The sequence below is a fragment of the Zingiber officinale genome, chromosome 7A (assembly GCF_018446385.1).
Source record: "Zingiber officinale cultivar Zhangliang chromosome 7A, Zo_v1.1, whole genome shotgun sequence".
NCBI lineage: Eukaryota > Viridiplantae > Streptophyta > Magnoliopsida > Zingiberales > Zingiberaceae > Zingiber > Zingiber officinale.
In genome coordinates this window covers 91,150,409-91,176,008 of record NC_055998.1, presented here as the reverse complement: position 1 = coordinate 91,176,008, position 25,600 = coordinate 91,150,409, and the positions used below count along the sequence as shown (strand labels likewise).

The following is a 25,600-nucleotide window of genomic DNA, read 5'->3' as shown; positions in this document are numbered from 1 at the left end:
GGAAGGAAAAAATTTAGGTTAGCTTTACTTGCTATTAGAGGCTAATAAAAGCAAAAATTTAAGAGAAAAAATAATAAGGTTAATATGTTTTAAAAATAATGGTTCTATATAAATAATAATAATATTTAATAATATTCTGATCATAAATAATCTAATATTATTTTTTAATTTTAAAATAAATAATTTTTAATAAATGTCATTACAAAATATTTATAAAAAAATATCAAAGTTATATTCTAGTAATACCAATTGGAGGATGGATAAAATCCAATAAAGAAAGAGAAAGGTTTTTCAGGGTGAGATTTAGGATTTTGGAGTTGAATAGAGGAAGAAGAAAAGTTTTTTGCATGAGATCTAGGTTCGGAGTTGAATAGAAAAGAGGAAAGATTTTTGACATGAGATTTAGAATTTCGGAGATAGATAGAGGAAGATGAAGGTGTGTAGGTTGCGTGCGATGCCGGGAATGAAAGCTATGTGTTTAAGAAAAAAATATTAAGGGAAAAAATTTAAGGAAAGTACATATAAGAAAAGAAAGAAAATTGGTATATATAAAATTAAGAATTTTCTTTTAACAAAAATAAAAATAAGAAAAGAATGAAAACTTATATAAATAAAATTATGATTTTATAAGTTATTTAAAGAATAATTTGTTTGACTAATAAATATTTATATTAAATAAATAAATTTAAATTTGAGATGTACAAAATAAAATTACATTAAGTAAATTGTACACTTTAATTGTTATTTTTTTTAAAAAAAATATTGATCAATTTTAACTTCGATAAGAGTGGTTTACAGAATGACTACTAAAAGTGTACTGTTTGATAACTGTTATTAGAAATTAGAGTAATAGAAACAGTTAGTAGCAGCGTTTAACATAGAACCGCTGCTAAATGTACCCAATATCAGTAGTTTCAAGATTGCTTTTAATAGTTGAATCATTAAGAGTGGTTTCAGTAGCTGTTTATTCAAATCGATGTTAGAACTATTCAACAAGAGCGGTTGCAAAACCGTTCTAAAAAGGTAAGGCATTAGAAACAATTTAGTTCAAACTGTTTCTATTGTTTGATTTTCAAGAGCGGTGTTAAAATCACTCTTAATAAACTGCTCCTATATGGGTATTTTTTTGTAGTGTGTCTATATAGAGACGTTTGTTTTTTCTACCGGTTTGAGTCTCCATAATTTTTTTCCATTTAAGAAAATTTTCCAAAACCTCATCCTTCGTCTTCATTGTATACACCCAAACTCTTCAGGAAAAATCATCAACAAAGGTAACATAATAGTGTTTTCCTCCTAGAGAAGTTGTCTTGGAAGGTCCCATACATTGAATGAACATAATCCAAAATTCACTCGGTATTATGGATTGTTGTACCAAATTTTACCCTTGTTTTCTTCCCTTTGATGCAATGCTCACAAAAATCTAATTTTCAAGCCTATGCTCTTTTCAATAAGCCTTGATCTATCAGCAATTTGAAGGATTTTTCTCCAGCATGCCCTAAACACATATGTCATAACCTAGTTGATTCTGACTCTTGTTCATCAGTAGAAGTTGTTACGGCTGTTGTCCCAACAATTGTACTACCTAAAAAATAATAAACATTATTTCTATTCTGGATTCCCTTTATTATCACAAGTACACCAGATATGATCCTCATTATCCCATCTTTCACCCTCACTTCGAAACCTTTTGACTCTAAGGTGTAGGATCGTAGATGTGCTAGAGAAAGGAGGTGAATATCACGCGTGGCTTTCACGTTCGTTTCGGAAGACACAGAGTAAGAAATATAGCAGAAAGTAAAGAGACAAAGAGCACAATCGCAAACACCAAGAGTTACTTGGTTTGGAGCCTATGACAACTCCTACTCCAAGGCCCGCACGTGAGAGTGCTTTCGATGGACAATCACTATAAGCTCGAGAAATCTTTACAAGATCAATTACAATTACAAGATTAAAACTAAGTTACCGACAATACAAAGATGTTAGAAAGGAACGTCAATTGTCGGTGTAGCAATTGAGCATTGTTGAAGCGTTTTGTCACAACACACAAGAGTGCAAGTAGTCTGATTTTTGGTTGCCTTGAAGTGCTGGACGAGACCCCTTTTTATAGCCTCCTCAAACTTGATCCAGATCCCCTGATCTCGGGATCAAGTTTTGACTCGACCCGTATCGGTCAACCTTCTAATCTCGTTCTACTGCTTGGATAGAGTTTCTTCCTTCGGTCAACTGATCCCGTTGTTCGATCGACCAATCCCTAGCTCATATGGTCTGATCAACTCGACCACGTCACTGCTTATCCTCGGTTCGGTCAACCGATCTCGAGGTTCGATCGATCGATCCCTCGGTCGAACTCAGTCTGATCTCTGAAAATCTGATCTTGTTGTATTGGGGGTTCGGTCGACCGATCCATATGTTCGGTCGATCGATAAAGGTTGAATCTAACCCTGCAACAAAGTGTTACTCTCCTATAAAATAAAGTTAGACAAATAACAATTAATTAAGTAAAATAATTTTTGACAGCCTTCGGACTATCTGGTTCTGATTTCGGATTTCCTCCAGAAACCCTAGGTCGAACCGACGCCTACTGTTCCCTCACCGGGGAACGCGTCCTCATCTACTCCTCTAATGAGAAGTTACCTATTGCCAAACCGGTCCTCCAGATCGACTGGACTTTTTGCCTAGAGTTACCACCCCCTAGGACCTAGGGTTACCTCTCTCTAGGGGTTTTCATAACCTAGGGTTACCACCCCCTAGGACCTAGGGTTACCTCCCCCTAGGGCTTTCCACCTACCTAACCGTAGCTAGGACTTTTCATTACCTAGGGTTACCACCCCCTAGGACCTAGGGTTACTTCCCCCTAGGGTTTTCCACCTGCCTAGAATCCACTTGGACTTTCACCTAAGACAACTTAGGACTTTCCTACAAGCTTAATCAATCATGTTAGATCACAAAACAACTTAACTTTTGACCCTTTGACATAATCAAACTCAGGTTCGATCGTCTGATGCTTCCCGCATCAACAATCTCCCCCTTTTTTTATTATGGCAATACTGTTTAAAGTTAAGTAAAACATAATAATAAATAAAGGAATTTAAGCATGAGCATAAATACAATCTCCCTTATGCTTCCGCTTTCATAAAAATTATGTTTAACTCTTAACTTTTAACTTTTCCTCCCCCTTTGACATATATTAAAAAGGAGAGAAGGTTGTTTGAAACAAAGGTTTTACCTTTTTCAACAAAGACTTAGCTGAATTTAAGCTTTGAAAATTACTTAGCTAAAAAAAAACTTAGCTAATCTTAAGTTTTGAAATGGTCTTAGCTTTTCCCCCCCCAAAAAAAATTTAGATAAATTTTAGCTTTGAAAATAATTATGTTGTCAAGGACCTAGCTTTCAAAAGAAGTTGATAAAAACTTAGTTTTAATACTTAGCTTTATAGAGGTTTTGAAAAAGGCTTAGTTAAAAGTACACAGCTTAAAAAGGTTTTGATTAAAACTTAGTTTAAAAAATTTGATAAAAACTAAATTAAGTACTTAGCTTTAAAAAAGAAGTTGATAAAAACTTAGTTAAGTAGTTAGCTTAAAAAGCTTTTGATAAAAATACTTTAGCTTTAAAATTATTTTGATAAACACTTAGCTTTAAAAATATTTTGATAAACACTTAGCTTTAAGAATATTTTGATAAAAACTTAGCTTTAAAAATATTTTGATAAAAATATTTAGCTAAATAAATGATTTTTTAAAAAAAAATACTTAAAAATACTTTATCCAAAACTTAGTTTCTGTCTTTTCAAAAATAGTTTAAAAAAATATTAAACTTCCTCTTTCAGAAATATTTTAAACTCTTGAAAAGTTTAACTTTTAAAACCAATATTTAACAAAAAAATAAATAAACAAAAATTAATATTTTAACCTTCCTTTCACTCCCCCTTAATTAATGCCAAAAATATTTGAGGGTCCTAGAGTCCAAGCATGTAAAATAAACATAAAAGTTATTATTTATTTTCCTAATTTTTCATCTCACTCATTCTATGTTGTCAAACATGTTCAGCTTATGAGTATGTGTGAGACGGAGTTAAGTTAAGTTGATTTTATCTTTAACTTTGAAAAATATTTATGATATACAATTATATTTTAAAAATAATTTAAGTTAAATTTGGATTTTAAAAAGACAGAATTTGAGATTTTAAAATATAAGTTTGAATTTGAAAATTTTAAAATGTTGAAGACAAAAGTATTTTAAATTTGAGTTTTAGAATAATTAAGTTTGAATTTGAAAACATATATGTTTGAGTAATTAAATTTTGAATTTTAAAACTTTTTAAACAATATTTAAAAATAATTATGATTAAGATTTTGAAAATTAAATCATTTGAAAATAATTTACTTTGATTAAGAATTTTAGAATTAATTATACTTTTAAAATTAATTATGATTTGAAACTAATTAACTTTTTGAAAATAATTATGATTTGAATAGTTTGAAATTAATTATGATTTGAAAGTAATTATAATTTAATTATGATTTGAAAATAATTAATATTTTAAAATTAATTATAATTTGAATATAATTAACATTTTAAAATTAATTATGATTTGAAAGTAATTATAATTTAATTATGATTTGAAATAATAATTAATATTTTAAAATTAATTATGATTTAAAAATAATTATAATTTAATTATGATTTAAAAATAATTATAATTTAATTATGATTTAAAAATAATTAATATTTTGAAATTAATTATGATTAGAAATTAATTATACTTGTGAAATTAAGATTTTAAAATTAATTATGATTTATTAGATTTTAAAATTAATTATTAATTAAAATGACTTAGTTTAATTTAATTAATTTTTAGTTAACTTAATTGAGTTTAACTAATTTAGGTTTGGTTAACTACTTTATATTTTAAACCTAGGTCCATCCCACCCTTTTTCAAGATTTTCAATCTGGAAACCATAATAATTTTGTGAGATGGTTAATTTAATCTTCAATTTAAATTTCAATCTAAGGATTGATCAACATTTGAGTTAGCCTAAGGTTTAACAGTCAGTTAATTAAATATCTATTTCAATAATTGGCTTCCAGGCTGTGGCGAGGCACTAGGCCTTCTTGGGTATGAGATCATCCACCACTTCTAGACAAAGCTTTTTAAAGAAATTAAATATTTAGTTTCCTTTCTGAAAATCACAGGTCTAACTAATCAAGTGTGGATTAAGCCTAAGTCCTTATCTATCTTAATCTAAGCATGTATAATAAAAAACAATAAAGCAAACATCAGATAATTCTATTTTATGATAAAGACGATCTTTTTGTTGGCTCCCCTGGATCATAGCCTCAATAAGGTCTATGAAGGTAATGAATTTGATCCTTAGGGATCCAATATTGACCAAGTCTAACTTGATTAGTCATATTAGACTTTGGGACCCATGCTTGGACTGTTCTTCTATGTGTTCGATTAACAAGCGATAGATAAGATCTAAACTTACGGTTAGCCTTATATCCAAGTCCAGATCGATTGTATACGACTCTTTGTTTTTCAAGAATCATATCCAGATTCTTAGAACCCAAGGTGAACCGTTCCAATATATCTTTCAATTACTTGACTTGACTTTTCAGGCTGGAATTTTCTTCCTCAAGCTTTTGGACTTAAGTTGAAGTTCCAATCTAACTCGATTCAGTCAAGGAGCTTGGGTTAGTTACTTCTTTAAGGGCTTTGACCTCCTTTTGGAGTGACTTGACTTGGATATTTGACTTGGATAATTTGTGCATTAAATAATTAATTAAATTGTACAATTTATTTACATGAGAAGATCTTACAGTGTTATTTGGCTCTTCGGAAATGGATATGGATATGTGGCTTCTCTCATACTCAGTTTCTAATTCGCTCTCGATTTCAGAGTTAGACTCGAACTCAGTTTCGGCAACGTACGCTTGTACCAGTAGGGCGAGGAAGCTTGTTTGCTTGTGTTCTTCTTTGCCCGACTCTTCCGACGACTCGGACCACATTGCCTTCAACGGTTTCCTTTTTCCTTGCTTTTGGTTCAGACAGTCAGGCTTGTAGTGTCCTTTCTGGTTGTAGCCATAGCATATAACTCTAGACTTGGCCTTTGAGTTTGATTGAGTCACCTTCTTCTTCTTGAGAGCTTTTCGAACTAGTTTGACTAGTTCGATGGTGATTTCGTCTTCGAGATCCGATTCATCTTCAGATTCGAGTTCAGTTCGGTGCTTGATTTTTGGTTCCCTCTTTCTACTTGTACCTACAATCAAAGCAATACCTTGTTCGGTCGGGCACACATTAGTTTGTTCATGAAGTTTGAATTCTGAAAAGAGTTCATCTAGTCTTATTGAGAAAAGGTCCGTAGATACCTTATAAGCATCTACCATTGATGCCCACAAGGTGTTCCTCGGAAAAGCGTTCAGTGCTTACCTTATGACATCGTGGTTCTCCACTTTCTATCTGATCACGTGGAGTCTGTTCAGAATATCTTCTATGCGAGCGTGTAGCTGGCTCGCCGACTCACCTTCCTACATTTTTATTTTATATAATTTATTTAGTATTAAATCTCGTTTGCTTACCTTCGTGTCGGAAGTACCCTCGTGTAGCTCGATTGGTTTATTCCACAACTCCTTTGAGTTGTTGAAGGGGCCGACCCGGTTCAGCTCTTCTTTTGTCAGGCCGCATTATAAGGCTCGAGTTGCCTTGGCCTCATCCTTGATTTTCTTCATTAGACTCGTGTCCCAGTTTTCGCATGATAATAGTTTACCAGTGTCGTCGAGTGGAAGCGCAAGGCCGATTTGGATGATTATCCACATCTCTACCTTGGTCTTCAGATAATACTCCATTTGGTTCTTTCAGTAGCTGAAATCTTCGTCGGAGAAAAGAGGCGGGAGGGCTATGTTGTAGCCTTCTTGATGGGCCATTCAAAAGGAGAAGTCTCGCACACAATAAGAAAAAAAAAAAGAATGTTTTAAGACTTGGTCTTGGATTAGTAGCGTGGGAGGGAAAAAATAGCAATTCACTATTTTCAAAAAATAATAAAATATAAAAAAATATATTATTACAAATTTTGGTAACTGCGATATTTTGCTAATACTAACCAATGGTGAAAAAATGAAAAAGAGTTTTTCAAAAATGATTTTAGAGGGAAAAAATGGAAGGCGTAAGAATCTTTTTTAAGCAAAAATGGTATATAATTTTCTTTCAAAAAGAACCCCCTCTGTTTGATGAGTGGTTTCACCAATTCAGAGTGGCCTAGCTATGATATCAATTATAGGATTGTAGACGTGCTAGAAGAGGGGGGGGGGGGGGGGAATAGCATGCGTGACTTTCACGTTCGTTTCAGAAAACACAGAGTAAGAAATGCAGCGGAAAGTAAAGAGACAAAGAGGACAATCGCAAACACTAAGAGTTACTTGGTTCGAAGCATGTAGTGACTCTCACTCCAAGGCCCGCACGTGAGAGTGCTTTCGATGGGAAATCACTATAAGGTCGAGAAATCTTTACAAGATCAATTACAATTGCAATATTAAAACTAAGTTATCGACAATACAAAGATGTTGGAAAGGAACGTCAATTGTCGGCGTAGTAGTTGAGCGTTGTTGAAGCATTTTGTCATAGCACACGGAGCGCAAGTAGTTTGATTTTCGGTTGCCTTGAAGTACTGGCCGAGATCTCTTTTTATAGCCTCCTCAAACATGATTCAAATCCCCTAATCTCGGGATCAAGTTTTGACTCGACCCGGATCGGTCGACCGATCCCACCTGAATCGGTCAGCCTTCCAATCCCAGTTCTGCTGCTTGGATAGAGTTTCTTCATTCGGTTGATCGATCCCGCCGTTCGGTCGACCGATCCCCAGCTCATTTGGTCCGATCAACTCGGCTCAACCACGTCACCGCTTATCCTCGGTTCGGTCAACTGATCTCGAGGTCGAACTCGATCTGATCTCTAAAAATCTGATCATGCTGTACTGGGGTTCAGTCGACCAATCCAGATGTTTGGTCAATCGATAAAGGTCGAATCTAACCCTACAACAAAGTTTTAGTCTCCTGCAAAACAGAGTTAGACAAATAACAATTAATTAAGTAAAACAACTTTTGACAGCCTTCAGACTGCCCGATTTTGACTTCGGATTTCCTCTGGAAATCCTAGGTCGAATCGATGCCTATTGTTCCCTCACTGAGGAACGCTCCTCACCTACTCCTCTCAGGGGAAGTTACCTGTTGACAGATCGGTCCTCCAGACCGGCTGGACTTTCCGCCTAGGGTTACCACCACTTAAGACCTAGGGTTACCTCCCCCTAGGATTTTCCACCTGCCTATCCGCAGCTAGGACTTTCCATCACCTATGATTACCACCCCTAGGACCTAGGGTTACCTCCCCCTAGGGTTTTTTCAGCTACCTAGAATCCACTAGGACTTTTGCCTAAGACAACTTAGGACTTTCTTGCAAGCTCAATCAATCTTGTTAGATCACAAGACAACTTAACTTTGGACCCTTTGACATAATCAAAACCCAGGTTCGATCATCTGATGCTTCTTGTACCGACATAAGGTTCCTACATAGATGAGATTTCTCATCAAATCTATCATGTAATAAACACCTGTTAAGGTTATGAATGATCCATCCTAGTTCCTCAAGCAAATTGAACCAATCCCATATGTGTTAAGAGGGAAATTATTTGTTGGGTAGACAACTCCATCTTTTAGTTCTTTAAAATCAAAAAATTACTCTTAATTGGGAGATATATGGTGACTACAAGTTAAATCTAGCAACCATGAGCTAGAATTGCCAGTTGATGGTGTAGCAGCAATTGGGAGGTTTGAATCTGCATCATCACACTCAATTATATTTGATTCTACGACAACCTTTCTCTTTAAAGGTTTTCTTTTATTTTTATGTTTAGGATAATCTTTCTTCCAATGCCCTTTTTCTCGACAATAAGCGCATTCATCTTTACTTAATCTGGACTTTGACTTAGATCTCCCTCTCCATCCTTTCTTTTGACTTTGCGAATGACCTCTAACAACAAGAACTTCTGCTTCTACACTTTGTTTCCTTGTTTTTCTTTCTTTCTCAATTCACAACTATACAAGGCAGCAATTAGTTATCTCACTAAGAGACACATCAACCTTCCCATGAAATAGAGTAGTTTCAAGATACTCATTATGACAAAAGGCGAATATGTTCGCCCCCAGCATCCCTGCTAACTAGTCTCAAGGCCAACACGGAGGAGGTAAATCACGGGGCGACTACTAGCCTTTGGAATAGTGACTAGCACATAAGGGAGGTATTTACTTCGGCTTTACCGAGATTCGAACCCCAGACCTCATTGTGGCAACACCTTATACGCTAGCCACTAGACCCATCCGAGAAGACAGTTTCAAGATACTCAAACTCATTAGGAAGTGATGCCATCATCAATATCAGAGCCAGATCTTCATCATTAAAAGTCACATCCATATTCACCAAATCAGTTACCAACTGATTAAAACTAGTAATGTGATCATTCATAGTGGTACCTGAAACATAGTTAAAGTGGAACAATCTCTTCTTAATGTAGAGTTTATCTGACTGCTTTTCTTCAAGAATTTTTCCTCCAATGTCGTCCATAATCTATTTGCAGAAGTTTCTTTAGAAAATGCATACTTCCGCTCTCTAGAAATGCATGATTGAATAGCACCATATGTCATTCTATTTATCATCTTCCATTCTTTTTCCTCAACTTCATCTGGTTTCTATTCTTCAATAACAATGTCTAGGCTCTCAGGGTGTAGCACAGACGGTGGACACATGATATCTCTGGTATAATAGTCAGGGGTTAATTTTTCGGAACTGATGACCTAAGGTTTACCCCACCATGTGTTTATGGCCTATGTACCTATATTTATCTCCCTCTATATCCATAGAACCGGTACTAGGAAAACCACTCTATTCTCTTTCTTTTCAATAGGAATGTCTAGACTATGCTAAAAAAAGGACATTATGAATCTCACTTTATCACATGCTGAAATGACCAGTGCCGATAAAAGTTTCCACTACAAATCTGGCATTAGATATTACATTTCTAGCCAAGATCGAAGACGAAGAAGGTGTCGTCGATGTCATTTTTGCTACAAATTCTAGTTAATAGCTGACAAAATGGAATGCCAATTAGCCCAGAAAATTTCTTTCTGATTAGTTCTAATATGTGGAATTCGGGTTAATATCCACCAAAAATATAATAATTCATAACAATTATACCCAACAATAAATATTAATTAAATATGAAAGAGAACACCAGAATTTAATGAGGTTCGGCTGATTGTGTCTAAATCCTCAAAACACTATCAAACAATGTATCACTAATTTAGGAAATATTATAAAATATGAGAGAAAGAGTTAATTTCCTGAATAGAGGAGGCAGTTACAAATTCCAGACATCAGATGCCACACAAGAAAAAAAGGATAGGAGTCTTTATAAACTTAAGACTCCTTTATTTTCTCAATTCCCAACGTGGGATTAAATAGTCTAACAGTCGATTGATCCTGATTCTTAACGAATTGTGATTTCACGATTACACGGATTTGAAGATTTTTAAGGAATTGTTTTTATTACATATCCGGATCAACAGTTGACAGATTAATTTTAAATTTTAAAATTGAAACTGAGCTGAATAAATTGAAATAATTAAGATTTTAAAAAATAAAATGACTTTTTCAAATTAGCTATAAATTTCTGAATTATATCTATTCGGTTGGTTATTGCTATTTAATCTATATTTTAAAAGCTAAGGTTTTTAGGAGCTAGCTATCATCTAAAATCCTAAATGCAAACTCTAAATGTATATCAAAATAGCTACTCTAGTGGCTAAATGGAGGTCAAATTAACCTCTCGAGGAACATCGATCTTTTCCACAAAACTCAACTCCATATTTCATTCCACTTGTAGCAAGGAACTGAATGTAGCAACATCCAAACGAAGCATCATGAGTAGTCTTTTCAACTTTTCGCGAAATGGTTGAACATTGACTATGAAGCAAGCCATCGTTGAAGTATCAAGATTTGGTGGCTAATGGCTTTCATGCTTTATTCCCTTGTCCCCAACAAGAATCCAGCATTCTTCTCTCAACGTATGATCCTTACTTCCACTGCAATCGACCTAAAATCTAGTCGTAAACATCTTCCAATGTGCCCTTATAGCGCACAGTTTTGGCATGCACACCAATTTTGTCAACGCTATTCGGTAAAAGATTCGATCTTTCTTAGTCACTTTAAGCTTCCTTCCATGGAAATCAAGCCAAAGTCACAAAGATGATAGCAATGACATTCGTGATGAATTAAGCATTTAATTTCTAAGCTTTAGGAGCGAGTCAAACTTAGAGGAGAGGCATTCAATTCCCGCCTTTTTTCTATATGAATCAAGAAAGTTGTGGTCCATGACCAGCTCATTGTGATTCTCCCTCTACTCACTGCAACACAAAACCTTTCGCGAGAGCTACATTGGACTTCAACCCCTCACATGATCCGACAACCTACCGTGTTGTCTTCGTCAAAGTAGTCACCAAACGCAGTCATTGCCTGTGATAGTTGTTGTTGCGGTGGTGGTGGACGATAAACCGGAGTTTCATAGTAGCTGTAGTCTTGAACATAGTATGTGACCGGAGTAGGATGAACTGTCATCGCGTAATATGGTACGGGCACTACAATAGGCTCCATCGGGTAGTAAACTTTGGCTTGTGGCACCATAATTGGACACAAGTTCATATGAGGGATTGCAGTTGCAATTGTTGGATTCGTCCCTTTCATTGCTTCATTAATTGAAGGACCCCCTTTCCCTTTTTTATATTTATCATTATCTTCCTTATTTTTATGATTCTTGCTCTTGCTCTTCTTGTTGGTGTCGGTTGAGCTCTTATCGGCGCCTTCTTTCTCTTTCTCCTTCTCATTCTTGCTTATCCCATCCTCTCCTTGTGGCTTTTGTGCCTTTTCATCCAATACTTCTACACATTTTCCGACCTTCGACAACTTCTTAATAAGAACTCCGATATCAACATTGCTGATGACGGTCACTTTGGGCTGCGTCGGGTGAATCTCTACCCTCAACACACCTGAAGCCATCAAAATTTCTACGAAGTCATATATAATTTCCAAGAACAAAGCAATGGAAATCCATCATACCTTTGATGCTTAAGGCTTTCAACACTTTTCTCTTGCAACCATCACAACAATTAACGAAAACCTTCAGATCAACACGCTGCACGAATGCCAAACTCTTCGCTCAACATAAAGCTACTAGATGGATCTAGCAATAAGGTGAAAGCCGCAATGCTCTAGCTCACCTTTAAATCCACTTCCTTCGCCATACGAAGAACAGGGAAGTCGAGCAAGAAGAGGAGAGAAAGAGAGGAGCTTTTGTGTGCGTTTGTTGGTTTGTTTTCTAGGCCTACGGAGGCTTTTTATATGCATCAAAAGAGGGAATTCTCTCTATTTTAACCTCCATAAGCATCATTCGAGAATGGTTCAACCTAAGTCACACTCAAGTCTTTTGATCCAACAGTTCAAAAGAGACTCTTCGCGGGGAGGCCCTCTTCGAAACTTAATGGGAAGTGGAGATTTATATTTTTTAAGGTTTAGGCCGGACTAATTAATCACCGAGATCAATTAGGATTAGTACTTTGAATTGGTATCGTGTCGCCAAGAAGGTTGTAGAATAGTTGAGGGAAAGTGCAACACAGACTAGCATGAGGAAGAATAAAGGTTTGGCCACTTGCTCCATCCTTTTAGTTGTAGGGTAGGGTTCAAGCTTAGTATTGTGATTCGATGAGATTAGACTATTTTGGATACTAGATTTGTTGAAAAGGATCGTACGTCCTAGGTTATAAAAAATTAATAGTGATATATGTATTTGATTCAAACGAATAGAATACATATTTTAGTTATAAAAATAAATTTAAAACATCAATTCTTGTAAAATTATATTATTCATCAATCGCCCTTTTCAAAGAATTAATGGAAATATAACTCTCGGTTGTTGTCTAGAACAACATGAGACTTGCATGCTCTCTATCTTAAAATTATATATATATATATATAAAAATAGACTTCTAAAATATCCATCTATACTGGGATTCAAATTCTAATTCTCTTAATTGTTTCTCTGGATACTTTACCATTGCATCACACTAATAGGGGGTAAAAACTCTATTAATTTGATAACTAGTTAAGTTGGTGATTAGGATTCACCATCTAACTAATTGGATATTCCAAACTAGATTATACTCTAAGGTTTACGGGATTATTAACTTGAGGCAACATAACATAAGGATGATCGAATAATCCAACCTCCTATGAAGAGCATTGGTCGACCAACCGCTCCACCTGACAAGTACATGCTTAATTGTATCGCATTCGACACACTTGTAAAACAAGGGCATCGGGTGCTCCTTTCCTATACACTTTGATATGCCCTAACCATGATGATCATCAAACGAAAACTATACTTTGCTAATGCCTCTCCGAATCTATAAAAAGACCAATTACACTCTGGATTAAGGCAATGTCAATCGTCTAATTCTCATTATAACAAATTGCTCTCGACTCTCGAATTCATACAAATACTAGAGTGCTCGCATCCATCCGATCTCATGTTTTGAAGGTTAGAGGAAACACCAAGAGCAATTCAAATTCCTTTCTTAATTCCTTTGTGTTCCATAGGTCCATTATCAATGTCTTCCATGAGGTTTCTTCTGCATTTATCTTTTATTATATAACAGAAATTTTTGTTCATTTCTTGGATTGTACAAGTTTCTAATTATGATATTTATCCTATAAACAAGTTTAATACCATTTTCTTGGTGCATGTTTCTTGTGTTGGAGGACAATTTTCATATAAAGTAATACTAATCTTATAATAGAAAATCAAGTAAACATCATTTTTACTTGATGCTATGGATAATGCTAGGTTGGATCGAGCCAGATTGAAACCGGCTAGGTTAAGCTGGATTCCCACCTTAATCTTGCTCGTTGATCTTAAAAATTAGGGAAGCCCAATGGGTTTATTGGGCTATGCAATTACTTTCCTTTTTTAGTAAAAAAATTGGAAGAATAACAGAATGATACAACAAACAGAAATAAGAATGGAGGATGAGAGGTAGATATATACCTTACGTTTCAAATGGTTAGTGGAGTGAAACCAAACCGGCCTTTCTAATTAGATCACCGGCGGCGGCTACCGGGCGGAGCTAGCTTGCGTACCTTGGCCATAGAGGCCTTTCTAGAGCTCGTTAGCTATATCTCTAGCTAATCACAAGCTCGCCTAGTTATGAGTTCATGATTTATCCATGAACCCATGCCGCGAGTTTATAGCTTGATTTCAAGTAGCTAGGGGTGAATAAAAGATTAATTCAAAGTTAGATTCATTTTTTCATAAATTATTTTTTTAAAAAAATCTATATTATTTCGATAAATTCAATTCAATCATGATTTTTAATTTTAAAAATAATGGAGGACTATATAATAATGGACCGAGATAAGTGAAAGAACATGGATGTTCTTATTGTCCACACAAGCTAGCTCTTCTTCCGCATGCTTTCTTTCACTTTTTCTCTCTCGCATTTTGGCAAGTTTCTTTCCATAATTTTACACTGACTTAGCGTCGTGCTAGTGGAGCCGATTAATGCTGACATTCCTTACTTGGCAGGCCACGAGATTTTTGTCGGATAGGAGGCAATCAATTTTTTCATCGATTCAATTTATTTGATTTTTATGACAAAATTTAGTTAATTCCATTTGTCTAAAAAAAAATTGATTTCGATTCATCGGATTTGACATATTCAATTATTAATCAATTCCTCACTCCTTGCTTACAGGTCTATCGTTTATGACGGCAAGCTTGTCAATAGTTATGAGTCGTCTCTTTCGTTTTAACTTTGGTTTACTAATTTTAAAGATAATTTTTTTTTTTTTAATTCATCTACGAAATAAATTTTAAATTTAGAGTATAGATCACATTCAAATATACTTTACTTTCGGCAAAGGGGAGAAAGAAAGAAAGAACTAATTCTATTTTTTACTTTCTTCCACTCTACTCTTCACTCAATTTATTGCTAAGTTCACTCATTGTGTTGACCATAAGGGAGAGGGCGAAGGAGAACCATTCCCATTTCCATGGCTGACCAAACCCTCTCTGGTTCATCCATATCCGGAGCCGTTCTTCAATAATCCCTTTAATTCCCACACATAACAAAGAAAAAACAAACAGAGAGGGACATCGTATATGTCGTGTTGCACCTCACCGTTGCCTCTCGTTTAAATGACACTTGAATTCATTAATTATAAATTAATTTATTAACAATCGGTCTTAAACCTGTTTTGTTATGATATAATATAATTATAGTTAATTAATAAAAAGGTTATGGTTAATTTGTGCAGGTTTTTGTCCTGTGTTTGTTGGCGTGTTGCAGCATCTCCTGGTTCAACACCGTCTGCTTCGTCCTCTGCGTCCGCAACTTCGCCGTCGACCGCCTTCCCCTCGCCATCTGATGCATGTAAGAAGGAGGAATAGGAATATAAATTGTATTGTTTATTAATATTTGTCTTAGTACAATATAATATACAATGTTAAAGACTTAGTAAATTGATCCATTAATAAATACTAGAACTATTTTAAAATTATTCTAAGAATTATTCTAATAATTACAATAAAATTATTTTAATAATTTTAATACTAATTTGATTTGGTGATTTGATCTGATTAATCTAGATGATTCTCTTTTACCCCGACAAACTTAATGGAAGATCTTTGACGTTGAATTTACTTGCTAACTTGTTGAAAAATTGTCTGGATAATGACTTAGTAAAGATATTAACAATTTGATGTTCAGTAGAAATATAAGAGACGGATAACTGTTGAGTTGTCACACGTTCATGAACAAAATGAAAATTAATTTTCACATGTTTTGTACGAATGTAAAAGATTGAATTAGATGTAAGATATGTTGCTCCAATATTATTGCACCAAATTTTTGGTGCAACATTTAATGCAAGATGAAGTTCAGAAAAAAAATGATTGAAGCCAAATAATTTCAGACATTGTATTGGCTATAGCTTTATATTCAGTCTCAATGCTTGAAAGAGGTACCACAGGTTGTTTTTTGAATTCCAAAAGATAAGATTTCATCCAAGAAATATTATATATCCACTTGTAGATCGTTTGTCTTCAAGAGAGCTTTATCAATCCGCATCGTTATATGCATGTAAATCTCGAGACGATTGAAAATATAAAAAAAAGACCATGCGAAATAGTACTTTTGTGATAGAGAAATATTATTTTTTTTTTACATTATCCCAATTTTGCTCAGTTGGAGCATGCATAAATGATAAATTTGTGGATAGGACAGAGTAAGAAAGGATGAAGTTGTAGAGTTGTTTATAGTAATTGGTATAGAAACTGGACGTGCTCCATCCATTTTGGCTCTTTGGAAAAGTCTAGTAATGTATTTGCTCTAAGAGAGAAGATAGTCTTCCTTATATGGAATAAGTTTAATACCAAGAAAAAAATGAGCATTACCCAAATCTCGAGTAGAAAATTCTTGATTAAGAAGACTTAATAAACATCAAAATGAATTAAAAATAATGCATGATGATTTATGACATACATCAAAATGAATAATTTTCAAAAAAAAAATTTGCTATTATTATATGATGTATGTATGACATGACATGGTATTTTTGTGTTTTCATAATAAAACATGAATGAAAAAATAATGTCATAACATGTGATGGGCAAACAAAGCATGACAATTAGCATAACTAAAATATACCTAGATTGTTTATCTAAGTGTCCTTAAATCCTTAGTTAAACCTAAAAGTAATCCTAGATTTGCTCATATCTTCTTAAGAAAATGTCAAAACCCCAACTTGACATTTCTTTTCCTTTTCTTATTTGTGCCAATCAAAATTTAATTTAATTCCTCAAAGCTTGACACATTTTACTTTTCCAAAGAGTAAATGCATTTCCTATTTCATTTTCAAAGGTTAATAAAAACTTTGAAAATGTTTTTCGAGTGTCAACTTCATCAAGGTTGGATTAACTATCTTTCCAATTAGAGTTGACACTCTCTAACCCATCTAAGGGGTAGAGAAAATGCTCCTAGGAACCCAAAACCTATTGGTGCTCCTTGGATGTTCTAGGTACTCACTAGAGATAACTTCCCTAGATACCTTCTTAGTGACTTTGTTAGACTTCTTAGAAGTCTTAGTCACTTTTGTCGTTGCAAAGATACTTCTAAGGATAACTTCCCTTGTATCCTTGACTTGACAGCTAGACCTAGGATTGATTCCATAGTTATATGGAACCCTATGATAAGAAGGCACATCCTTCTTGGTTTTAGGTTTGTATCCCAAACTCCTATGGCCATTGGATGGCTTATGTGCTCCTAAACCTATTATGCTCTTTTTACCCTTTTAGGATATTTTCCATCCTTTTTAGGGTCTTTTCCATTTTATCAAGCCTTGAACTCAAGACTTGATTTTCTTGCCATAAATCCCTAGATTTTGGTCTTTCACTAAATCCTTGAGTATTTTTATTTCTAGGCTTATAACTATGATCCTTGGTTTTCTTGCCTAGCTTTTTATCTATCTTCCTAATCCTAGGTGTAGTAGTTTTAGCATGAAGAGCTACATGTTTTTCCTTAATGCTATCATGCTTTCTATTTTTATGGTAAATAGCATTAAAATGAAATAAATTAGAGCTAGCATGTTTTTTACCATTATTTAAAGGGGTAGACTCAATAAATGATACCTTGGGTTTTACCTTGGAAGCTCCCTCTTGACTTATGCTTCCTCCCTTGACTTTGACCGCCTTCTTCCCCTTTGGATATTGGTTCCGATAATGTCCTTTTTCATGACACGAGAAGCACACAATGTGCTCCTTGCTCTTCTTTGTTGTGGGGACGGTCTCTTTGGGCTTCTCCTTGCCCTTTTGTGCTATTTGGCCCTTCTTCTTGGCCAATTTAGGGTGCTTACTCTTGTAGTGTCCATGTTCCCTACACTCAAAACATATAATATAATTTTTATTTTTAATTGAAACATTTATACCTTCGCTTGTAGGGATGACAGTTGATCCTCTATTAGATATCTCTTGATTTTTGGAGGATGCAACATCTTCTTCTTCGTTTGACCCGAATGTAGAAGCTTCTTTTTCTTCTTGATCCGATGTCACCAAAGGTTGCTCCCCCTCAATCCTAGAGGTGGAGGCTTCTTCATCTTTATCTTGTACATGAAACAAAGAGTATGCTCTCTCTTTGTCCTTTTCGTTGAATTCCATTGAAGATGAAGCTTCTTGGACTTCTTCTTCGGAAATTGAGCATCTCTCAACTTCCAAGTCCTCTTCCTCTTAGTCTTGATCCACTGAATCACCCTCTTTGGATCCTTCTTGATTTGGTACAGTGAAGGGGACTTCATGAATCTTTGTCAATTTGCTCCAAAGCTCATTTGCATCATTGAATTCTCGATTCTTGATTTCCAAGAATCGAAGCTCGTCATTGTGAATGGTGGAGGCACCCTTGTATCGAATCCAAGTCCATCTTGGAATTCCATTTGAAGTTGAGCTTGAAGAAATCTTTGACTTGAAGAATTTTGATCCAACTTCTTCACCCTCTAGCTTTATTGCGCTTCCGGCGATGATTCCGGTGAAGAGCGACCTTGCTCTGATACCACTTGTTAGGGTTGAAAAGTAGCTAGAGGGGGGTGGGGGAGGGGTGATTAGCTCGTCGCACACTTGTAGCTTGCTTCTTGGTGATGATATGCAGCGGAATGTACAAAAAACATAAATACAACGCTAACACGAAGGATTTACTTGGTATCCACATTAAGGAGAGGTGACTAATCTAAGGATCCACACACGACACACACTCTCCACTATGAAAACACTCATTTACGTTAACTACCGAAGGTGGAGAAACATGTACAGGACTCACACACAACAAGAAGAAAGGAAGAAGCAAATACAAGAAAATCTTACAAGATTTTACAGCATAAACCCCTAGCTTTCTTTTCCCTTCTTATTTGGAACGCCTCTTGACCTTGGAAATGCAAGAACACCTTGCTCCAAGAAGCTTCAAGATCTGGCGGTGAGCTCTAGAGAAATCGTTGTGAAGAGCTGTAGAGAGGAATCGAAGCCCCTCCCGAAGAAATCGCACGCCAATGGCTAAAACCTGCGCCAACGGTCGAAACTCAATTGATTAGATTGCTCTCAATCAATTGGGGAGGCTTTGGATCGATCGGCTAATCGATTGGGCATATCGATCAAAATCCTAGCTCCCAATCGATTGCATGATCGATTGGAGGTTCCCAATCGATCGACCGATCGATTGAGAGGCTTTCTATGCGATCAAAGATTCTCCCCAATCGATCCACTCATCGATTGGGGAGGCTTTGTGTCGCGGGACCCACCCAATCGATCAACCGATCGATTGGGCATGAGCCAATCGATCGGGTGATGATCGATTCATCCCACATTTACTTGCCAAAACAAGTCCAACGCCCCCTAAAACCAACGTCCGGTCAACCATGACCTGTTGGTGCATCATGCCTAATGTTTGGTCACCCTTGACCCTCTAGGACTTCCTCACCAAGTGTCCGGTCAACCACTTTGACCCACTTGGACTTCCACGTGCCTGGGTTCAATCACCAGGACTTCTCTTCTGCCTAGCTTCACTCACTATGACTTCCCATCTCTCTGTCTTCACTCACTAGGACTTCCACCTAGCTTTACTCACTAGGGTTTCCCATCTGCCTGGCTTCACTCACCAGGACTTTCACCTAGCTTCACTCACTAGGGTTGACTTCACTCACCAAGACTTTCACCTAGCTTTACTCACTAGGGTTTTCATACTGCCTAGCTTCACTCACTAGGTCTTTTCACTCGGCTTCACTCACCAGGACTTTTCAATCAAGTATCCAGTTAGTCTTAACCTACATGAGTCCTCTTCACATCTAACTGGCCAACCTTGACCAATAGAGAATTGTACCATCAATCTTCCTAAATGAACGATTGCACCTGCAATCTCCATGTATTGTGTCTCAATGTATTGTCAAACATCGAAACTCAAACATCAAGACTCAAGCTTGAGCCAACTCAAGCTTAGTCAACCAGGTTGAGTTGATACGCTACGCATACGCGAAGCAATGCACGCACGATGCTATGCAACTTTATACATTAATAACTACTATTCGTTTTCTTATTCATCGTCTTCAACTGAATCATTGACTTGAGCGTCGAAGTACTTGTGTGTGGACTCCTGGTCCAATCACTTTCATTTCTTTTTACACATAGGATCGTTTGGAGTTATTTTTTCTAGCTAGGAGTCTTCGTCCAATTAACATTAGAGTCACCTCGGAGCTCTTCGGCATTGATGGCCTCGGCGTCAACCACAACATCCTTATCACCAACATCCCTATGGGCTCTCTCCTCTACGACCTGTTCGCCGCACTCATCTACCAAGCCAATGGCGAGGCCATGGCGTCGGTGGCGATGCTCTTGCTGGATGACACTGTGGTTTGCATGGGGAGGAAGTGCCACGCCAAGACGTTCTTGTGGTGGGCAGGCATTTCGCTGGTGAGCTTTGCATCCAGCCTGACTTTATACTTTCGGTCGAGGGCGATCTATAGGCGGGCGGCGTGGGGATGCCACCGGCAGGCGAATGAGCAATTGATTCTAAGATAGGCGGCATGTCGCCGGCAAATTGACAACAACGAATTCACAGAATTGCTTAATGCTAAGAGCATCCGCAGCCAAGAGGTTTATGCTCCGCTCACATTAAAAGTTAAAAACCTTACTCCTTTTAAAAACCTCTCTCCGTTATCATTAAAAAAATGATAATCTCAGTTAGTCTCATTGACTATCTCTAAGAGCGATCGATTTGACTCCACAGAAGTTTTCCATCGGCCATCAGGATAAATCTGAAAGTGCATATGGCAGTCAACGCAGAAGCCCAACATCCTTTGATTGTGCCTCCCATTTTGAGGAAAAATTCTTACAAATGCGTCATAGTTGAGAATCAAATTGTGGGTGTCTAGGTGACAAACTTTCCTACTTTAGCACCATAGCCCCGGGGATAAAAATAATAATCCCAGTTAGCCTCATTGACTATTCCTGAGATAACCGACTCGGTCCCACGGAAATTTTCTATCGGCCACCAGGATAAATCGAGAAGCGCACACGGCGGCTAACTCAGAAGCCCAACATCTTTTAATTGTGGCATTCATTTGAAGGAAAAATTCCTACAAATACGTCATAGCTGAGGATCGAACCGCAAATGTCTGAGTGACAACCTGAATATCCTACCGCGACACCATAGTCCCGGAGACCTCTCCATTATCATACGAACATATGCCATGGAAATTTATAGCATGAGATTTTTTACTATAAACCTCTCAATATAAACCCCTCCTCCACTACATAGGTAAAGTTTATATTTTTGTTTTATAAACCTGTATCAAAATCTTGAGACTAGTTTTATAAAAAATAGTGGAGAGAGGATGGAGAATGGATTTTAACATAAATGAGGTTGATAAAACCTCTTTCCATCCTCTCTCTCTCTACTAATTTTTTATAAACATGACCCTAAGATTTATAAAAAAAATTATAAGACCTATAAACCCCACTTATATATATATAAGTGAAAGACGGATTTATATTGAAAAGTTTATAGTAAAAATCATACACTATGATAACATTTGGTAGGATGTAATCTGTTAATCAGGATTACATTACAAGATTAATTATTTTATTTGGTTTAATTTTAAACTTGTAATGTAATCTGGATTATAAAAGATAATGAAATTTTGTAATCTGGATTACAAAGTAAATACTATGTAATCTCACACCAACTTTTGATAGGTTCATATTTACAACATATTAGTTTTTATTTTTAACCTATTACAAATAATTTAAAATTATAAAATATATAATTTACTGTACTTTCCTATATTTTAATAAAAAATCAGAAATAAATTTATAATTATATTTTATTAAAAAAATGGCAACAGGCCCAGCTTTATAGCCGCAGGATCAGAAGGACATAATCCTGACCGCTCGTTCAATCTCGAGAGTTCCAGGTTAAATCCAGCCTCACATCCGCCTGATTCGTCAAAGCCGCTTCCTCCTCTTCCCCCGGCGAGCTCGTCGCATGGGCAAGCAAGGGAAGCTCCGAGCGAAAGAGAGGCGCGAGCAGAGGCGTCTCGAGATCGCGCATCTTCGCGAGCTGCCCTATTCTCCGGCCGACAGGTACCAACACCCCCCCCCCCACGGCGCCTTCCCTACCGCTCCCTCACCCTTTGTCTTCTCCTCAGGTGGTGGTCGTCGGAGACGGTGGCCGTGGTGACCGGTGCTAGCCGGGGGATCGGGTACGAGATATCGCGGCAGCTCGCCGTGCAGGGCTTGTGCGTCGTCCTCGCCGCGAGGGACCTCGATCGAGGCTGTGCAGCGGCGTACGGTCTCCGGGCGGAAGGCCTGAATGTGCAGTTTCGGAAGCTTGATGTTACGCATGCCGATTCGGTGCAAGAATTTGCCAAGTGGATCGGTGACGAGTATGGCGGACTCGACATCCTGGTACGGCGTTTCTCTCCGATTTTTGGCATTTTTGATCTGTTCTTACTAGAATTAACACCTTGATGCTGTACCACTTTTTCATCGATAATTTAGTGCCTGCGTCACTCGAAGGCTTTACAATCTTGTCTAGGGTCGTATAGAATAAACATTGAGGATTTGATTAAGGGTTTTGATCCAAGGAATCCTTTACCTTAGTTTTTATGAATTAAAATTGAAGTTCTACATGAAATTGCCTGTTATTGTCTTTTTTGAACACTATGTATGTCAGTTACATAACCAGTCAATCTTAGTATCCTTGTCTGCACCAACTATCTTACTATCTGTTGCTTTCTTTTAAACACCCATGAACTGTGTGGGAAATGGTGGTTTATCTTTGAAGCGTCATCAATGCATGCCTAAGAAATCTAACACTATGTATGCCAGTTGAAGCATCATCACACTTTTAGTATATGCTCAATCAAATCTAGTTGGACTGGTGAAAAGAAATCGAGTTTTGGCTGAGCTTTTCACCAAAACCGAATGCTCATTTTTAGCTAACCATATTGCAAGAGCAAATGTATAGTAATTTAACATCACCTACATATATGACCTGCCAAATTATCCTTTGGTTTAATAGAAAGTTCAAAGACCAAAATCCTACCAGTGTATTGTTATGAGAAATAGCTGCAAAAGTACCTTATTTTATAATAACTCATTCTGCAAGGAATTGGCTAAAGCTAGACATAGATGACCCTTTTTATTTGAGCGTGGAACCCTGTTTCTTCTGTTAGATCTTTGTAATATAAGTGTTTCCTGAACTTGAATTAACTTGCTTTCTAAGATTAGTACAATTCACTGAGTTGCAGGTTATGTGGGCTGATTCTTTTGTAATTCGGGATCATGATTTTATCTATGGTTACCTCAGCCTTTAGGTTGGCCTAGTGAGAATTATTATTGAATTTTCTTCAAAGTTCATTTATATTTTATAGTTGAGCTTCCAGAGTTGTTAATCATTTCTGGTTTAAACATGTTTCTTCGACCACCTTAGTTTTTTAGATCTTGCTTAAACTCACTCATTCCTGTTGCAGGTAAATAATGCAGGCGCCAACTTCAATACAGGCGCTAACAATTCTGTTGAATTTGCTGAAGAGGTTATTGCAACAAATTATTTGGGAACTAAACTAATGATTGAAACCATGATTCCAATGATGCGCCCTTCACCTAATGGTGCTCGAATATTGAATACTAGCTCAAGGCTTGGCAGAGCAAATGGCAGGCGAAATGTAAGTGACAAACTTCCTGACCTCGGCATCCTCATTTGCTTCTTAGAATTTACAACCACATTATCACATCACTGGTGTTCCAAGCACAGTCAGTTATATCATAGGCATACTGTTTTACATGTCAATGCAGTCTTTCAAAAAGAAAATAAAATCAAGGGAAATCCCTTAGACTTGTGTTTCCTGACTATGAAAATGTTATTTCTGTCAGAGAGTGGGCGATGTGGCTCTGCGAGAGAAACTAATGAACGATGACTGCCTTTCTGAGGAGCTTATTGATGGTATGGTGGCTAATTTCCTACGCCAAGTGAAGGAGGGAACTTGGGCATCAAATGGCTGGCCTCAAGTGTTCACAGATTACTCCATATCGAAACTGGCAGTCAGTGTCTTCACTCGACTCATTTCTAGGAAGCTTGCCAACCGACCAGGTGATCATAAGATCTACATAAACTGCTATTGTCCAGGGTGGGTGAAGACTGCCATGACAGGTTGGGAAGGAAATTCTACTGCAGAGGAAGGTGCTGATACTGCTGTGTGGGTAGTTTTGTTGCCAAGCCAGCTAGTTACCTCTGGGAAGTTTTTCGCCGAGAGGCATGAGATCAGCTTCTGAATGCATTCGAGTTTTATCCGACAAGCCAATTCGCTAACTGGGCTATCGAGTATCAATGGAAACTCATCTTTCCGCTCTATTTATGATACCAGAGATATCATATTCACTGAGGTGCTTACAGCAGAAATTTCAGTACAAATTGGCTTCATGGAGATATGATACTCATGCCTCATGGTGCACATACTCATGAAGTTGTACTACTGTTAAGAGATTCTGGGTCTTATTTAGAATTCATTTGTTCCAGGTTTAGTATTTAAAGGTCATGCCCATGAAAATAATCTTGAGAAAGAGAGAAGATGAGCAATTTTAAGCTAGAGATCTGCTTTTGATGATTAAAAAAAAATGGTAATTTACTGAACCGTGAACTTGACTTTTATCGATGTGCATCATGCTCTCATATTTATCAAGTTACGCCCTTCTTTACAAAAAGTATTCCTTAATATGTACACACTTATCTAATCGGCACAAAAGCACATTCAAAAGTCATATAGGGGGTTGAGAAATAAAGTGTTACCATACTAAATCATGGGTTCAAAATTTAACGTGTTTGAGTATGTTTTTTTTATACTTTGATCACTACATTAATTATTAAGTCATCCATAATTTATCTTCTTTTTAGTCTAAAAATAAATTGACAAGAGTATTAAAAATGAACGAATCATTTTTGCCATACTAAAATATATTTAAAATCCCAATAGGATTTTGAAAGTATTATTTTTCTCTTTTAAAAAATAGATTATATTTTTTAAAAAACATGTGGGTTAACTATAGAATGCAATTAATATTGGAGGGTATAATTACATTCATATGTATACATACGTATATAGTATAGCTGAGAAAAAAAAATATAAGTACAAAAAAAATAAGTAGCAGAGGCTCAAGAACATAATGGTGTTATTTGGATCAAACTTGATAAATCTAAGAGTAAGACTATCAATAAGTTTAGTCAAAATTCACTAATAATCTTGATAATATCAGAATCAACACAAATCATGTCCTTCAATTTTGATTTCACATCTTAGATGAGTTGTTTTGTGTTTCTAAAGTTTATACAATTTTAAATAAATTTAGCACAAATTCATTCTTGCTAGAAGTAGTTATATTATATTAACTCAACAAAGATACTGATCCTGTCC

The 25,600-nt window shown here is 36.3% G+C and overlaps 1 protein-coding gene across 1 annotated transcript; it reads left to right on the top strand.

Annotated features, from left to right (window-relative positions):
• Positions 1-22,138: 22,138 nt before the first annotated feature.
• LOC122000256 (carbonyl reductase [NADPH] 1-like) lies at positions 22,139-24,823 on the top strand. The gene is made up of 4 exons (XM_042554724.1): positions 22,139-22,271; positions 22,337-22,595; positions 23,663-23,857; positions 24,066-24,823. Exons 1-4 carry the CDS (start codon positions 22,174-22,176, stop codon positions 24,462-24,464), a joined length of 951 nt encoding a protein of 316 aa, XP_042410658.1. The 5' UTR covers positions 22,139-22,173; the 3' UTR covers positions 24,465-24,823.
• The last annotated feature ends 777 nt before the right edge of the window (positions 24,824-25,600 follow it).

Coding starts and splice junctions, on each gene's coding strand:
- LOC122000256 (XM_042554724.1), top strand. CDS start 22,174: ATGGGCAAGCAAGGGAAGCTCCGAGCGAAAGAGAGGCGCGAGCAGAGG. Junction 22,596..23,662: donor ATGGCGGACTCGACATCCTG/GTACGGCGTTTC, acceptor TTCCTGTTGCAG/GTAAATAATGCAGGCGCCAA. Junction 23,858..24,065: donor GAGCAAATGGCAGGCGAAAT/GTAAGTGACAAA, acceptor TATTTCTGTCAG/AGAGTGGGCGATGTGGCTCT.